We start from the raw sequence: 19,356 nt of genomic DNA on the forward strand, positions 1-19,356 counted from the left end.
GGCTACAAAGTGAAGATGGGGTTTTAATTCCTGTTGAAAAAATAAAATATTGACAAGATTCAAAGGCCAGCAGTAGGATTTAGAGACCAGGGCTGATGCCTTCAGGAGAGCAAGAAATTCAGTCACGTAGAAAACAAACACCTCTGCAACTGAAAGGATTAGATGTTTGCTCTTATTTGTATTCAAAAACCTTTAAAAGACCATCTTCTACCCCAGCCCCCTACCAAAGATGTGAAAAAAAACCCCAAACACTATTCTACCATCTTCAAACACTTGTATACTTGTAGCTGTTTTCATTTCTATCTCCCAGTGTTCATGATCAGCCTTCCTTCACAAACACTGTACACCATCAAACAGCAAGGCACTGTTGGCAAGGAAATACTATGCCATGTGAAATAGAAGGGTTTTTGTTTAAAGATTAACAGTTTAGGAATGTAGGTAACGTGGTATCATCACCTATACCTGTCCATTTGGAAGAAGCACCTTAAACCCCGGTTTCCAACCCACTGCTTACACTGTTTTTCTCTCAGAGAAATGTTTTGTCACTCAAACAAATGTTTTGTTCTGGATCGTGCATAGATGCAGCTTCATGCACAAGATGAGGCAGAAAACACAGAGCATTTTTCTGATGTTTTGTTTTGGTTTTAACTGAGATAAGTAGATCACTAAGAAAATCCCAATAACTGTATTTCTTTTCAGATTCATGCGATGATCAAAGATTTTTAAACCTCAAAAACCTATTTCACATCTTCAGATTTCTAGCAGTTGGTGGCCCCAGTCTGGAATCAGATTTTCTCTGGAAAATCACCTCTGGAGTTGTTTTTTTTTTTTCTTCCCCCACTGGTCGACAACTATAATTAATTAAAAGAGAGGTGTGTGTGTGTCTGTCTGTCTGAATAATGGAATGAGACACAGCTGGTAAAACTAGCAAAGCATAAATGTAATGTCTTGACCACTTGTTGCTATTACAAAATCCTATGGCATTTTTCCCTTGTGTATTAGTCTTGCAATGGGGATAATTACATTCTGTCTGCTTAAATCCTCAGCTTAAATAGCTACTATGGTCACATATAGAACACATTTGTGTGTCTCGCTCCTACTTAAATGACTTAACTGCCGTTGAAATCAGGGACAAATATACCTTTTGACTGTGGCTTATATATGACATAATTAAAGAAAACAATTTCTATAAAAAGCCTATGCAGTCTGTAGTTTACTAATGTGATTTTTTCTATTTAGCTGAAAAAAAACAACAAGGCATTCCCTATAATAACCAGTAATCCACCTAGTTAAAAATATGCTATAAAGTCTGTGATTGCTCTTTTTCAGTCACAGACTACCAGTGTAATGAAAATGCACTCTGCAAGCAAGGTTTTTATATTGAAATAATACTTCACCTTTTTCACTAGAGAGGCCAAAAATTATAAATATTAAAAAAAACCCCAAAAACTAACTGATATGCTTCAAAGCACTAAGTTCGGTTAGCCCTGCAGAATGGAGAAAGGAATCCTATTTATTGTTATCATTTAATCCAGCTCAGTATATTGAAAAGTACTGCAAAATTTTGTGTCTGTGGGTGCAATTCACAGGTCTCTGAAATCTATTTTTATTGTGCATAAACATTTTTGTACACAATTATTATCAGGACAAATGATGTCTTTATAGAATCCATAATAGAAAGTGTGGCCAAGTGTATAGCTGAAGTGTTCCAGGCAATATGGAGAAACAGTTGTGCTCACATAGAAATTAGGCTCTCCAACAGAGATCTCTAAAGCCCCATTTGTACTTGAAAGACATGTCTCTTGTTTTGCTTTATTCTTTGCTAGCCAACAAATATCTCATCTGTATTCTGAAAAATACACCTTTCAACTGTGGGAGGAAAAACAATGTTTTAGCATTCTGTGGGGAGGGAAGATAAGCAGGGGAAGAAGGGGAGGGGGGAAAAAGGGATTATTTCCCCACTTACCTGGAAGATTAGAAACACTCTTATAACTCACAGGCTTTTTCATATGGATAAAGAAGGAAGTTGTTCCAGGAAAGTGTGAGAAAGATTTTACAAATGCAGAAACTGGATCAGAGAAAATTCATCTCTGCATTTATGTTCTGGCATCACATTCAGAGCTGCTCTTTCTGATCTACAGATGTGCCTTTTACCTGGAATGCAGCACAGTATAGAGTAATAGATAATTTATAACCCCAGTGTGGCAACACTAATTGTGCTGTCTGCTACTTCCTGTTCCTATAATGATGTGCAGAACTGAAACATATCTCGGATCTGGACTTCACAAAATAAAAAAGTCTGTTCTAAGAATACATGCTCATGTGTGTGCGCACATATGTAGTTTTTTTTAGGACATATAGCAACTGGAAATACTAATACTTTGCATTAAAATTCTCAGAGATAATACAGCAAAACACAAGATAAATTCTAATAGTTTTCCTAAGGAGCCGCTTGTCACACAGGTAATATTATCACATAATTCCCCCAGCTGTGGCAGCTCAGAAATTGGCTTCTCTTCGCCGACTCATCACTGAAAGGGGTACAGTGAGAATCACCAAGGGGGAAGTTTAAAGTTGAGATGGCACACACTGGGTTCATTAGCATGACAGGAAGCAAAATGGATGAGTCAGATTTCCTCTCCAGTGTTAACCCAAGTGCTGGCCCTTCAAGGGTACAGAAAGCTGATGGCCCTATACTTACAGCAATCTACACCAAGAAATTAATCTGTTGCAACAAGGAAGTTCTAGATACATCACTTTCAAAACAATTTTAATTGAAGCATGTTACTTATGGTACTGTGCAGTGATTGAGACAAGTGTGAAAACCAGATGCAGGACTTCACTCCAGCAATCGCACAAACACCAACGTTCTTCAACATTCCAGGCGCTAATTAGCAGGCGGATGGTATCTGAGTAATAGCTGGCTGGTGCATACATGACCACACATCTGTTTCCCACCTCTCTGCATCACTCTGCATGTTCACAGCCTACACACATTTCTCTCTCAAAGTCCTAATTAATGGAGAGCTCGTGTTGCAATAGGCAAAGAAACTGTTATCACCTCCTAGAAGAAGAGAAGAGTGCTGTCCACCAATGCTGGGCATTTACATAAGGAGTTCAGTACATCATGTTTAAGGAGAAGACATTTCTGAGGGTCTGGTTTATCAGCATGAGCTGAATGGAAAGAAGGGCTGTAGGAAACTTCAAAGAATCAAATACCGATCCATATTGCAACACATTTAATTCTGATCCTTGCTTGCTTAAACCGGCTCCCTTTGCAATTCCTGGTAAACTCTTCCCGTCAGCACGCTCTCCAGTGCTGGAGTTGTGCTCAATGCCCCTCCCAGGGCTACAGCATGGTGTGCAATAGGCAATCCAGCACAGGCTGGCAGAGATTCCACAGTTTTCACTTGTTGAGCAACTCAGTGTGCCAGCCTCACTAGATAACCACCTTCTATGAAAGACAGTCAAGATTTCTGCATTATAAGATGTGACAGAGGGTGATTACACACAATATCAGTAATTACTTAAGTCAGAGAAACTGCACGTAAGGATTTTGATCATAGCTGCCATGAGGAGTATTTCAAGTCACTTACTATGGACTTCAGTTTCACACCACATTTAGGAATCCATATCTTCCCGGATAAGGACGCTCAGTTCTCCGAAAGAATGAGAAAATGTCCTCCCAAGCACTCAACATGATCCCGTAGCTAGAAATTAACTGAGTGCCTGAAACTTCAGCCTTATACATTTCTTAACGAGTACCCTCTGGACAGATTACACAAAAGTGGAGTCAGTGTTGAGAGGCTTCCTTCCTTTAAGTATTGCTAAATCCTGGCCTCAAAAGCATTGCATGGTAATGAGGTATACAGCCTAAAGACAGAAAGGGTGAAAAAATTTCTTTTGTATCAGCTTTGAATTGTACTGAATGATAGTCTAATCTTACCACACACACCAAGTGCCTGAGCCACCTCTGTTCCACACCCATAGTTCTGCGTACCTTTTTATTTTCCCACCCCTTGCCTAGACTCAAAAGCAAATGATTCCAAAATATTTGGGCCCTATACGTATCCAGGACTGTTCACAGCTTCTTTCTGTTTTTTCCCTGTGTTTTCTACATCCACAGTATGTTTCTGTGCTGCAGAAACACAGCATTCTAAATAAAGGTTAAATGTTGATTTATGTAGCAGCATCATAACATTTCACATCCTATTTTTATTGACTCAAAATACTTTATCTGACCACAACTATATTCTCTAAAGAGGTCTTCATTCAGCCTTTCATAGTGATGCTTTTTAGTGGTCCTTTTCCTGAAATTACACAATTAATTAGAACCTAATAAAATGTATTAATACTTTGCCCTCCAGTATGAATTACTTGCATTAATCAAGATTGAATTTCATCCATCATTCTGTTGACTGCTGACCTCATTTGATTAAATCCTTCCCAAGTTCTTTTTCAAACTTCACTAACACACCACCAAACATCATTACATTGCATTACATTCACCACGTTTTAGGGTATTTTATTTCAATTGTGGAATTACAGTTGACTGATGAAACTCTCTCCTTCTGTCTCTACTCACATTTTAATGCAAATTATGTACCCACTTTTTATGTATCTACTTAGAAACTATCTAGCATATACATTTTCTTGTTGCCTTACAAGTGAAAAATTAAATATACATGTAATAATAATGGACAGTACATGTCAATGTTAAATGTACAACACAAAGCACACACTTTAATTTTTTTTTTTATTCTCTCTGTCACTTTATAATTGCAGTTTTTTTCCAGTACATAATGCCCATTTTCTAAGACTATTACAGCTTAACATACCTTTTCCTGTTTTTAAACCACATATAAATTTCATTTTCTTTTATTACTTCTTTAACATATATGAACATCATTATCTCCATTTTTTAAATAAGAAAATTAAGAAAGAAAATAAAGAATTATTTCATCAGGATTGCCCAGGAAGTAGGTGGCAGAGATGTCAAGCAAACTTGGAACTGGTGGCAAGGCCTATTCACTAATTGATAAGTCTTCCATTCCTCATAGCATTTCAGTCCTTCCTTTAGTTTTCTAACATAAGTGAAATTTATTTTTCTTGCACATTATCTAAGATGCTTGACAAAAGGGGACATGGTCTGAAACCTGTGCTATATACTGCAGCAAATGTATTTGCTGGAGGAGAACCACCAGCCCTGAATATAGTCAGGGCCAGTTGACTGATCACCTACATTGCAATAGCCTATCAAAAGTGACAGGTATTCACAGTGAGAGATGCATCTTATTACAAACAAAAGCCACGTGCACCTTTCCTACTGGTAGTTAAGCAAGCCAGTGCCTTTGTTAGGGAGAGGGAAGAAAAGAAAAAGGAGAGGTTTGCAACATAATGATCCCCATCAACATCTAGCAAATCTTTGACTGGTACAATAGGTAATTTCTTCAGGAATATCAGAATCTGCTGGAAGTCAAGATCATTTCCTATAGAAAGAGCTGAAAGGTTCCACAAGATAGCAGTATCATTCTCATTAGCTGCAAAGCACTGAACACAAAGGAAGAGCGTGGTGTCCATTTGAAATGCCATGAGGTGGGTGGTGAGGCTGAGGTACCGGAGTGGAATACAGGCCACTGTGACCGTTCTCCAGGGGACTACTGACTCTTCTCTGGGAAAAAGTGGGAGTTGAGCTTTATATCAGACTGTGGCTCTACAGTTCCTCAAAGCAAACGGTTTATTTTGGCCAGATGAGCTCAGTTTTGAAACCAACAACAATAAGACTATCTGAAATTTAGTAGGAGATGTGGAACATGAACTGTCCATAAACTGGAACACCAATCCCCATCACCAAACACAGGGGTAAACCGATTCTTACAGAGCCCCCTATTTGAATGAAGACGTCTTTAGGCCAACCAGCCTTAGTCATACCAATTCGTTTATACATTTTTTATCTTAGACCACAAAAAAGAACATTCTAACTCTTAGTAAAATATCAAAGAAAGGAAGATTGTTTTGGAAGACTGTGCTGCCAAGAACACAATAACATCACCATCAGCCCCCACACATTTGTTATTGCGTTCAGCACAAATGCTGGATGAACATCTGCACTGTAAAAAATTAAGCCCATTAGCTCCTTCAGCTTGTTAGCATACTTTAATACTGTGATCACAGCTTTCTGTTTCTATCAAGGTGCTACTAGGTGTCAGACTCAGTATTCACATAATGTGTCACTATTATCTCTACCCCTACCAGATCCCTCCTGTGTCTTGCTTTCATGAAACTATCACACACTGATACTGAACAGAAGGAAAGAAGAAGGAGAAAACGGGGAAGGAAGGAAGGAAGGAAGAAACTATCAGTGTGGCAATACTGCTGGAAAGATAAGTAGATCTGTGATCTTATCATGTACGGTTGGACAATGCTGTGTTCAATACATCTCTAGCACCTTAGACTGCATTGTTAAGTTGTTATAAAAGTCTTCTAACCCACACAAAACAGAATTGATTTAACAGCTCACTGTCCTCATCTGTTCTCTGTTAGTTCCTAACAGTAACTCAGTATAAAGAATTGGTTCCACTGTCTCATTTATGATCTAAATAGAATGCAAAATTCTCTTTTAGTCTTGATTTTAAGCCTTAACCTGCAATTAAAAGAACAGTTGTTTTTAAACAAAGATAGAAATATCAATTTGTGTTTTCATAGAAGCTGAGTATAGATATTTCTATGTTTCTGGTATTTTTCTTAACTCTAACCAGTCTGTATTCACTCCTTAGGTTTGCATACAACATGCATGTATATAAAACAAAAATAAGCACAAGTCTGCTCTAAGATACACGCGTACTCCCACAGTATCTGATGCCTGCGTGCTACACAGTCACAGGTGACAACTGTGTTTTCTACGTGCAGTAGGCTTTGTCAGTGCATTTGTTTTCTCAAACAGCCAAAACAAATCTAAGCCTGCAAGATGAACTTGGTTCACCATTAAATATAAAGCTGTCACAAAGTCCACAAATCCTGACTAAAAAACCCACAACATCACTCAGAAAAAAACAGTAAACTTAGAGAAAGTAAAAGTCCCTATTCCTCACAAAACAAATTAAAAGACCCAGGTAAATAGTCTTGCTAGCTGGCATGAATTCAGCACCTTCTAGCTCACGTCCTACATTCAGAATGCCTTAACATGAAAAGTATGTGCTGCATATAGAAGAAGCCAACAGTGCCCACACATTTACTGGTTAGTGAAGGGTTGGTGGATCTTCACTTATTATCACACTTCAGAAATGAGATGTTTCTCTTTACCCCAATTTCTGCCCTTCCTAAATGCTAAATTCTCTCCAGAGGACATAAACCCCATGCTCTTCATGCAAAGCAGTGCAGCATTCCTCCAAAGAATCGGGTTTACTGGGAAAGCAGAACTGTTTATCGAATTTGCTTTTTACTCTTTCACTTAATACCTGCAACTGGCTAGTGTTAGATTTGATGGTGAGCTAGCTGGGCCTTTGATCTGACCCAGGAGAGCTGTCCCTATGTAGTAATTTAACTAGCTAACATTATCCCAGTAAAGCCCCATGACTTAAGCCAAGATGGACTTGGTTATCAAAATGGTATATTACATTGTACTAGCCTGGGTTCAGTCCAAAAGACCCCAAGCCCAGGGACTGTCCTGAGACCCATTCTGATGCTTCACTCTTCTGTTTCATTTTTCTATTACAAAAAGTGACAAATAATGAGATTTTCAGAATTATGGCAAAGGGGGAAAGCAACTGTCAGTTCTTAATTCCCAAACTCTTTTGTATTCAGAGCAAGGTTTATCAGCATATACTTTAGAGGGGCAGGGACTAAGGCACAGAACCTTTAAACCAGTCAAGGATAAGCCATCATTGAACAGAGCCACTTGTACCTCCCTCTGCTTTTGTGCAGGCACAAGAGGTTGTACAGTCGAGCTGAGAACAGAATCAAGGACATGACACCAGCCAAAACATAGTACACATTTCTCAGAGTTCATCAGAACCAGGCCAGCCTCCAACCCAACTCCTGTGTGCCTGCACAAACACTTGCCCAGGAACAAGTGAGGGACCAACCACAAGAGGCAACAGTGGCTTGTGCCACTTTCAAGCACTTGCAAAACTGTGGAGAGCATAAGGGTTTCATCAGGATTTCCAGCCTGAGAAAAGTAGCTACTAATGGCCAAAGCAACATGCTTTGGTTAAACACTACATGTTAGGAAAAAACATCATTTCACTCACAATACAGACCACTGTAGAGATCACTGAAAAGCATGGATTTCTTTGAGCATGAGCCATATGAAAATTTACATAGAAACTAGAGACAAAAAATATTTCACTGTGTATGTAATCATACCAGAACTTAAAACAAAACCCCCAATTCACCTTAATCTCAGTTGTTACTTTACAGCAGAAGTAGAAGATGAGCCTGCTTAAGAAAAATTAAGGTGGTTCATTTCATCAGGGAGATGAAGAGTTTCTGGAGATAAATGGTCAGATACACATCTGCAGAATGAAAAGCAATCAAACATCACAGTCTGCAACATTCTTAGAGAATGAAGGTGGTCTAGTCTGACTTTATGTCCCTTTCTTGTGAGAATTTTTTTAAACATTATTTTTTATTAAACCTTCACAAAACATTTTAAACTATAAGAAAATATAAGTTACTGCCTAAGCACCTGAACAACTTCCAATGCTGTATAGAAGGAATAGTTGCTAATGGCTCCTCCAGGCTTGCAGTAGCCAAGTGCAAACAGTACAAACGCACTGCTCCTCCTAATGAGTATTTACCAGCAATAACCAATGTGGATTGAGTCAATAATGGGGAAAGCTGTGACTGTAAAATTCACACAGGAAGATTTCAGAACTGCATCTAAAATTTACAGAGGTTTAGCTAGGCAGTGTCTAGTGCACAGTACAGTGTGACCCCTGCAAATGCAAATGCAGTGAGGAAGGGCAGCAATGGACAATACTAACATGGACTGAAAATAAATGTAACAAAAGTTGCTCAGTTACACCTTGTATGATTCCCGATGTCATGTTCAAGCATCTACTAGGTGCATGTGAAATAATGTCTGAAAATAACTGTCTCACAATTTATTCTCTTTCCAGGGATCTTGCCTGTGGTATGAGATTGTACTGGGGTTTTCATACTTGACTTTTACACTGGCACTGATGGAATGTTTATGCTACCATGCACTTCTGGTGGAGAACCAGTGTGTAAAAAGTGATCACAGAGAGTGTGGGAGGTCATTTCCCAGCCTCACACAGGTCCAGGAGGAGCTCTGGTGTCTTGAAGAGCCAAGTCAATCTGTAAGATACAAAGACACATTGTGCCTGGCAGTACTGCTCTAAGATTTCCAACCTGAATCTTAATCACTTTCTAAGATACATAAAAGTCAGTCTTTGAACAAAGATTTTATTACACAGCTCACTTTGACAGCTTACAATTCTCTTTTGCATCTTTAAGAAATCAGTAGCCAAAAAAGGGGACTGGAAAAATCACTAGGATTACCCAACATGATTGTACTGAGCAGTAACCTTTAGTAATGGATGAAGTTTCCTAAAAGTTAACAGCAACTGATGGAAGGGTGAATGAAATGTGTATGAAGAGCAAACACAAACAACTTTGAAGAACATTTTTTTCTGATCTTGATTAAATGTGATACAACTGACTTACATACTTTGAGAATGAACAAAATAGCATTTCAGAGCTACTGAGATTCCCATGTTTTCATCTGCACAGTACTGTGAGTTTTTCTTTCTCTCATTAGCTGTAAATATATGATTAATGTTCAGCTGGAAACTTCATGAAATGGAAATCCCTTACCAGGAGCTGAGTTCAGCCCCACTCTTAAGCAAATGCAAATACCTAATTTTGCACCAGCACATTTCATAGTCGTTATTGGCCACATACGTGTATGTGTGTGTGTGTCTGGCTTGTCCAAGTCACTAATAGTGTAAAGCCTTAGGGAAAGAATATGTAAACTCTAGCATTACTGAATTCCACTGCAGTTTTGTTACAGCCTTCATGATAGCAGAATTCTATTTCAGGGAATACAGTATCTTTTAAAATACATACAAAATTTTAAGAAAAGAATATACAAAAGTCACAATGTTTTGCTCTTTTTCAAATTTTCAAGATCATATTAATTGTTAACATTCCATAATGTGCTTTAAAAATACACAAGGATGAAATTATTTCAAAACAAAGCACAGAATCTGATTATAGCACTTCAAGAAACAAGACTGCACTTAAGCTGAAAACCAAGTGGATTTTCTAAATAAAAATATTGATCTAGTATTTAGTGACATATACACAGAACTAAAATCCAGAGTGCTATGATTTATTCTGTAATCTGAACCCCAGAGATTACAGAGAACCTCCTGCTTTTTAAATAAGTTAGCATATGTATCAACCTGAGTTTTTGTCAAAACTCTGCTGGTCAAAAAATACCTATCACTCCATTGACATTAGAAATTTTTTTATCATTAATTGTGCTTAGTGACAGAGAAGGGACAAGTAACAGCATGAGAGACCACTAAATAGCACAAGCCCTGCCCTAGGCTATGGGTCTCACCTGGTTACCACAGCTTCTTTCCAAAGGCAGCCTCACGGAACCTCATCTTAACAGCCGGGGACACAGGGAGCCCCGGGTAGGGAAACAGATGAATCCTTCTGAACAAGTGGCCAAATAAAGAAAACATAAGCAAGTAAGTAGGCATTTTCCAGCATATACTGCGACTAAAGCAATTGATAAATACAGGCGACCGCGTAGTTTTTCAAAGCGTGTGCTTTATGGCCAGATGATGACTCTCCCAATCCACCCCCTCCCGAGATCTATACTCCCAGCTCAATCACCCCGCAGTCCCTGGGCAGATGCAGCTGAAATCGATACTGCCGTAACAACATCCCTCTCCTTTCCCCCCCAAAGCCCCAGAACAGCCAAGTTTCAGCTGAGCTCGGTATTGACCGGCTCCCAGCACCGGCGGGCAGGATCAGCCCGGATCTCTATCTGCTGAGAGGGGAGCACGTCCTGACTTTCCCCAGTCACTTAAGCCGGCGTCTCACTGCTTGTCCTTAGAGACCACAGCTCCACTCAGGCAGAGAGCGTCTAGACAGTATTCATGATCCATCTGTCTGGCACAGCCAGGCTGATGACAAACTCTATTAGAGCCGAAACAATTTTTTTTTTTTCCCCTGCTCTTCCCTCCTCCCATCTCCCTTTTCCTCCGAGAAGCAGTAATCTGACACTGAAAATTACTATCATTGTTGCAATGCTCAAAATAGCAGTGCCAGACTTTCATTAACATCAACGCTAGACTGCTAAATATTTAAAGAAATGGATAAATTTCACCTGAAGTGGGACAGCCCGGCACACATGAAAGCAGAAGCACAATCAAAATGTAAATCTAAGCGCTTGTTTTTATCTGCACAAATTCGGTGTCACAGTCAGAGGGGGATGCCAAAGGTCTCTTTAAACAAAATATTTTCCTTTGATTGAGCTTTTTGTTTTTAAAACAGAATCATTCTCCAACCCCCTGCAGATCCCTACAAAGCTCAGAGCTGACAGCAGTAGGTGGGGGTGGTGAAAGGGAGAGCTATATATTTGATTTGTTTGGGTTTTTTTACCTTGCAGAGGAAAATGAACTCCTACAGGAAACTCTTCTATGCCAAAACAGCCATGACACATCACCTCCATCAATGCTGACAACTTGAAATTTGATGTAGACATAATTTGCACATGACAAGAAGGATTTGTTCTCACTTATTTTATTCTTCCGTAAAGTCTCAAGCGTGTCAATATTTGTGTTTGATATGCCCACGAACACATACAGACCACAGCAAAGACAACTACCTCTACTGTTTTCCACCACACAACTAAAAACCCTAAAATCCCCATCACCACAACCCTTCTCAGTCAGACGTGACTTGGACACTGCAGTCTGCAGACAACAGACTACACGTCCCATTTCAAAATCTAATTTACTTTTAGCAGGACAAGGCAGGCTGATCGTTTGTTGTGAAACAAAGGGAAATGCTCAAACAAATGAACTGTGTCCTTCTAGAGGCAGGCACATTGTTTCAGTTCTTTGGAGTCCAAATTCTCCAGGTCACATGGAGTGGCAAGCTGCTGCCAAGGCCAAGCCTGCAATGTTAAAAATCCTACTCTTTGCCTCATTTTTCCTATCATGGCTTTGTGCTGTTAAATACACCCTTGACCTCCAAGTAGTCTTAAAAGAACAGTCACCTCCATTATCTCAATCAATAAGTCCTTACAGCTGATGAAAACAAAAAGAAGTAGCCCTACTGAAAGCTGACATGGGCTATGCACAAGGCGACCTGCAGGGAGAGATGCAGTATCACTGGGTGTCCTCACCGAGGATGGGAGGTGTGCTTCAACATGCATCACCAAACCTGCATCCTGGCGCAAACCAAGCAAGCTGATACCTTAATATGTTCAGCTTAAATGCCTTAGCGTGTCTTTTGATCAACTTGCTGGACTGCAGCTTGTGCCATCTAAAATCAGACTCTAACACACCTTGGATTTTCCCAGCTGTCCTCCAATTTCTCTGTGCTATACAGAATGAATCACCCACACAGCAGCATAAGGCAGCCCTACGTATAAGTCAGCAAAGGAAAACTAAGACAACCAAAGGGCTCCAGAGATACACATTTTGTTCTCCTTTGCACAGGTGAGACACTGAGCTCAGTAGCAGCATTCTTATAAGGGCATGTAGTGATAGGACAAGGGGGAATGGCCTGAATGAGAATAGGTTTTAGATTAGGTAGCTGGAAGACACTGGAGAAGGCTGCCCAGAGAAATTGTGGGTGCCCCATCCTTAGGTTCAAGGCCAGTTTGGATGGGGCTTTAAAGCAATGTTCCAATATGCGTCCCTCCTCATGGCAGGAGGCTTGGAACTAGGTGATCTTTCAGGTCCCTTCCCACCCCAACCATTCTGTGATTTAAGAGACTGAACTAACAGTTCACACTGGAGCCATATAAGAATGGCAAGGAGGGAGGAACAACAGATCTGGGAGATGTGATAGCATCTCTTATAATCAGGAGATCCAGGGAGCAGGTCACCCACAAAAAAATATCTTTCCATGCCATTGCCCATGCAACTTAACTAAACTAAACAAGAAGCTCCAACAAGACATTCTGGATTTGGCTGCTGGCAAGAACAAAAATGAGAAATGCTTCAGCAGCTGGGAAATACGGAGTACCACTAACATGGCACATACTGCTTAAATAAACTAAAGCAGGACTTTCATATAAAAATTTATTTATTTAGACATTGTTTGGGGGCAGCCTGTGTATAACTCTGAAATGAGAAGAATATTTTTTCCATCACAGAAAGACAGAAGGTTTGAATACAGCAAAGGGATTCTTTGAACAAGCAGCAGAGGGGATCACTACAGCATACTGTTTGCAGTGATGATGTGTTGTAGGTAAAGACAAGGGCAGTCCCAGGGAGAAATAGGATACCCTGCTTGGATGTTAACCAGCACAAACTAGTAAGTGGCTCCTTTCAGCAGTTTCTTTCGCATTCAAGAACTGCACACAAGCAAGAAGATGCAAGAACAAAGCTTATATGTAACACTTACCAAAAGTAAATACCTGGTTTAATATTCCTCAAGTGATTTTATTTTTTTTTAAATACTAATTTTCTTCTTGTTGAGCTGTCTTGTTACTGTCTTGTTACTACTCAGAGAGCAATGAATGTATGTACTTCTGTCTTGAAAGGCAGCCTGCTTAGCTGGGACATTTCAAGAGCACACACTCTGGTGTAATCTGGTAGGGATCCCCATTAAAATCATTGAGCAAAAGCATGCACACATTTCTTAATTCAACGTGTCATCCCTCTAAGGCCTGGGGACCTCACTTCAGCAAGTATTCTAAAAACATTTTTTCAAAGCTGGAATAAGCCAACACAACTGACGTGTCCATAACAGTGTTGTTTCCTATTACCATCTGGCACTGATTTCTACCATGTAGTAGTCTGTTTAATAGCCAGAACATGGTAAATATAATTTAAATAGAGTTTATGGTTGTATTATTTTTCTGTCTGGCTTTGATCTTGTTTTTCTCTTTGTTTCACCATTAGGATCCTGTTTCACTGGGATTTGTTGGGTTTTTTTTACTTAACACTGAAGTCCCTTTATTTAACAGCACTTGTCACACAGTCCCTATTGTAATGATAAAGTACGGTCACTTTCAATATCCCCAAATGCAACAAATAATGAACTGCTTTATCTGCCACAAGGTGAGCAAAAAGTTAACACTTCCAAATGCTCCTAGTAATGTATCCAGTATTTCCTCTACAAGCTCCTCATTTCCAATATTGCTGCAAAACCAGCAAATACAGTTCTTGAAAGATTTAATAAGACTTTATGTAATTACCCCTCTTCCCTGGGCACTTGGGAGATCTCAATTAGTAGGCCTACTGGACACCATATTTTAGAAGCAGTCAGAGAAAATGAACAACTCTGACAGATTTAAGGAAACATAATTAATAGGAACAAACTTTGGGGGTTTTGTCTTGGTTGTTGAGGGGTTTTTAACACCCAAACATGGATGGTAACAGCCCTCACAGCTGTAAAAGGCTGATTAGAGGAGGAAGCTGACTATCTTTCTCCAAGTCCACCCAAAATAAAAAAAATGCTGCCAACTTGCACGACTTTTCAGAGACAGGATCATGAAATGCACCAACTACAATTCTCAGGAAAGCCGTAGGAACCTTTTGCTGAAGGTTTTTCAGAGACACATTTTGTTTGGTTTGGTCGGGATAAATTTGATGGTGCAGGAGGCTAGGGGGATGACTCGCCAGCTGACCAGGCAGGCCTGTCTTCATGACCTACAGCAAGACTGGGGGGGACAGATGTGACTTAGGGGAAGAGCAGGAAGTTTGCAGATCCTGGATCAAGCAAGTAACAATATTTCTAGAGGACAAAGGCCTTTTGAGGAGAAGATGCCAAGACAATACTTGATTACTGCGTGACTGCCACCAGCACAAAGGGGTACTGCAAAACCACCGGTGCTCTCGTTGTCAGACCTCAGGATGAAGAAGGGTTTGGGAGTTCCACCTAAGAGGCTCCACCTAGGAACTCAAGGGTGCCACCACTGCACTGCACAGGTGATGCACCTGTGATGCCACAGCTGCTGCTCATCACCAAAGCCCTTCCCTCCATCTGCTACCACTGCAGTTTTTGTGGCCACTTTTGGACAAACAGTTGTGCTAGCTTGATTTAAGAGCTCTTGCTGTACAATATCCCAGTCAAAAAAAATTCTTCTATTTGGACTTTACAGATATGCTTACAAATTTTGCATGAATAAACAATAAAGCGTGACTTTTTACAGCTCAAAAGCCAAGGTTATGGTTGAATGTGGCATTTTGATTTGGACCCATCACTAAAGCCTATGTCTTGTCCTGGGACTTGGAAGAGAGTTCCACTCAAAACCAAACAAATTAAAACAAAAATAAAATGAAATAGCCTAGAAGTATACATAGGTCATTAGTATTTCAAAGCCACTGAAATCACTGCAGAGGTACCAAAGTCACACAAAGTACAAGGTTTAAATGATGTAGAGTACAGCATTTAGGAACATGTTCGCTTGGAGGTAGAGGGTACAGGAGGACAGGTGTATATCCAACATCTGGCTTCATCTTCTGTCCTGCTTATAGCCGCATGCATTAATTACAAAAATTACAAATACACACTGCTCATAACTAATAACAACAAAACAAAACAGATATTCCTAAAACACAGTCACAACCAGAAGTGAAATAGAATACTGAGGTATGTCAGTGTGGGAAGAACAAAACCATTTGGAAAGAAGAAGTAACTTAACATATTTCTATTATACCTGTGTATAAGAAACCTTATTGGAAAATTTATCACCCATCCAGAAAGCTGAATTGTGGTTTAAAAATAAATTATTGCACAAGAAACAAAAGCAAAAGCACAGTTTGATTCCAGTGTACATGATTGAGGGCAAAGCACTAAGAAAACAATTCTAGTCATAAACTCTGTCACTGTGTGGGCAATACTTATGCACTGAAGAATAGCAACTAAAGCTATTTTAAATATATACCTACAAAGGTCACTAACCTACCAAACGATTCTGATCTCAGCACCAATAAACCTAATAGTAATAAGGAACAGAAAAATTATAATTTTTTTGATAGTCTTAATAGCATATAAAGACTCTTAGAACATAGAATACTTTGTGGAATCTTGGAAAACAAATATTTAATTACACTTTCTCAGAGGCCACATAGGATCCATATGATTATATCCACAATGTCCGTAGCAAAAACTCCCTTGGGATAACTACAAATTTCCATGTTTAGAATCCTGGGGAAAGTGTGTCACAAATCCCTGCTTGTTCAAAGAAAAATAGTATTCACTTTTTCTGTCTCATACTTCCTTGATATCATACTGCAGATCAAGTTTCCAAAAAGACTGATTTCTGAGGTAAACAGACATATTTGACATACATACATACATGGATGCACACAAGGAGCCAATACTCACAGCTGAAGATGCCTGGAGGTGGATGCTCTGTTACAAGCAGGCAGTTCTCTTCATCACTGTTATCCCCACAGTCATTCTGTTGGTTACAAATCAGTGAACCAAGATACAAGCATTTACCACTGGCGCAGGTGAATTTGCACTCTGAAAGGCAAGAAAAGAAACCAAAGCAAAAATTTGTGAGAAAATTGATGCCTACCCTTCTTCAGTGTTAAAATGACAATATTTTTCAAGTAGATGCTATAATAGTGGATGGATCTTTGTCATTTCAACACCAAAACAATCAATTTTGTCCTTATAGCACTGCATGTATAAATACATACATGACACATTCCTAATCACGAGAATCAAACAACTACTAAACCAGATTCGCCATTTGGGAAAATTCACCTTTTTAAATAATAAGAAATATTTTTTGCAGTACAGCTTGACTATAGTTCACTTTGGGCAAAGACTGTGTTCTCATATATGTTTGTGTGACACCTTGCATATTTGGGGCAAGACAGCAGTATTAATAAAAACAGTAATTGTCCCACATTAAAAAAAATCTTGCATCAGCTGTAAGGGAACGGTATAGTTTGTAACCAGGAACAATCCTGTCCAGACACAGACAATTATTCCTTAACTACCTTCCCAAAGCAAATCTGCCAGTCTCCCACCTAATTACAATCAAGTACTTGGTGTCTGCACATTAAAATCCCGCATGCTAGTGTTCTTTAAAAGTTAGCAAACTTCTAAAATGCCTATAAGGTGTCTCAATGCTAAATGCAGGCATGATGTAGTTTTACACTTTGTTTTTTACCAAAAAAAAGGAGAACATTTTCCCCTAAATATGATTCTGTCATGAGAACAATTCCTATGAGACCAAGTATACTTCATAGCAAGCACTGGAGATGTAATTAGGAAATATTCACAAAAAATATACACACAATTAGGAAAAGCTTTCTCACTAGGTTTATTCCAAAGTAAAATATACACATAAAACAGAGAACACATTATATCTAGACAAATTAAAATTTAATGATTACACTACTAGTATGTTGACAAATTCTGTTGATTGTCATTCACAAGCAGAGGCAAAACAGACAGAATTAGAAACTCTCACAAGTAGTTCATTAAAGGAGTGCCATTCCCTGAACCCTGGGCTTCCCTAGGACTGCAATACGGGTTGGCTCCTGCTTCAGAGAGATGATTTCTGGTCCTTGCCAGCAAAGAGATGGAATTTGCTCATCTTCAACAGTATCAGCAAAAGACCTTGCTTTAATCTTAACTTAGTCAGAGCTGAGACAAAAGGACCTCCAATTCTAAAAAGTCCCTAAATCAGTTACCGAGGTGTGACACTTACGTGTCTGTTGCATAATGCAAGCTTGGTAATAGCAAAGGAGAGGAAAAAGAAATTGAGAAAGGGAGCAAATTCATTTTCATTTTTCATTTGCTTTATAGAAAAAAGCAATTTGCAGACTTCACTCTGAACACTTTTCAAGAGTATTAATGATATTTTGGTACACGTAGCATCAAAAACCTGCTGTAATAAAAAATTGTATGCATAAATATGTATAACATATAAAATGGCACTTAGGAATATAAATAGAAGGTATGAAATGCAAGGAAAACAAGCATTTCCTGTGGGGGAAAAACTTGATCTATTTCACTTTGTGAAAGTGTACTTATAAAATAAGTATTTGCCTAAATGAGGTCCTCAAATTTAAGCTTTTTCAGTCCAACCCTGCAGTTCCTGACCTATGAAAATTGCAGAATAAAATACTGTACAAACAAATTATTTTCTTCTGTTTGTTACTGTGTTTTTCTCTGCTACAACAAAGAACTGAAGAGGCATTGAAGGGCTTAGATTCTTTTTGAGTATAGACTATAAGAAAAATCATAACCAAATGAAGTAAGCCTTTGAAACCCATGGAACAGAAAAGGCCATTAACAATTACTTTTGGAAAGGAGACTTAAAAGACCAGACTCAATATTAGCAACCTGATAATTACAATGCTTTAGGACTCATTTCTGCAATTTCATGAAGAAACTGGAATAAGAAATAAACAAAGCTGTCTTGAAAGATTAGAAAAGTCACCTCGAAAGGATTCAAACTTTCCAGGTATCTTAAATGAAGAATTTAACACAGGGTTAAGTTAGAGTGGTAAAGAACATAATGCTTCTATTAGAAAGAATCAATCATATTACAGTTGGAATATGTGGCATGCTACTTTGGCTAACTTGTACTGCTTTCCTGTGCCTTTGTGTTGAGTCCTAATGTAGTGCTTTCCATGCTTCCCCCATGGTTGATATAAAATGCTCAAGGCAAGATGTCAAGTCAAAAGCAGTTAAAGCTAAGAACTCAAGGTGTCTCTTTGCCACCAGATTATATTGTTTTCACACAAAAGACTAGACAAAGCATTATATTTTTCATAGCTATATTAAACTCTTAAAGTTCTGGGATTTAACTAACATTATCACAAGAGAACTAACCAGAAGAAAGGAATTGTGATTTAGGGGAGAGGGACCCAAGTTTGTCATAGACAACAGACCACACTGAAATATGGAATCAAAAAGCAGACTCAAACAACTTCTGTTGTAAAATATTAAGGCTACTTCCTCATTCCCTCACACATGTGAAAATAGCCATTGTGAAGGTACATTAAAAAAAAGAGCCATGAGACCTTTTGTCCCCTCTTTGATGTGCCCACATTGACTGGAAAATTGCTTACAATACCACAGGAATTCTGTGTTGATTTGAAAATGGGGTATGTTGTCGAAAACCATGATGCCTTCTGATCTCCTGCCAAATCTATTTGCCAAGGAAGC

The 19,356-nt window shown here is 38.9% G+C and overlaps 1 protein-coding gene across 3 annotated transcripts in view; it reads right to left on the minus strand.

Moving 5' to 3' along the window:
- Nucleotides 1-19,356, minus strand: part of LDLRAD4 (low density lipoprotein receptor class A domain containing 4) — a 283,291-nt gene that overhangs the window by 131,801 nt on the left and 132,134 nt on the right. For all 3 annotated transcript variants that reach the window (XM_058831952.1, XM_058831950.1, XM_058831951.1), the window contains one exon: nt 16,549-16,689. In XM_058831952.1, coding sequence (XP_058687935.1) covers nt 16,549-16,689 — 141 coding nt within the window. The remainder of the gene's footprint in view (nt 1-16,548; nt 16,690-19,356) is intronic.

This window comes from Poecile atricapillus, chromosome 2, assembly GCF_030490865.1.
Source record: "Poecile atricapillus isolate bPoeAtr1 chromosome 2, bPoeAtr1.hap1, whole genome shotgun sequence".
NCBI classification, from domain to species: Eukaryota; Metazoa; Chordata; class Aves; order Passeriformes; family Paridae; genus Poecile; species Poecile atricapillus.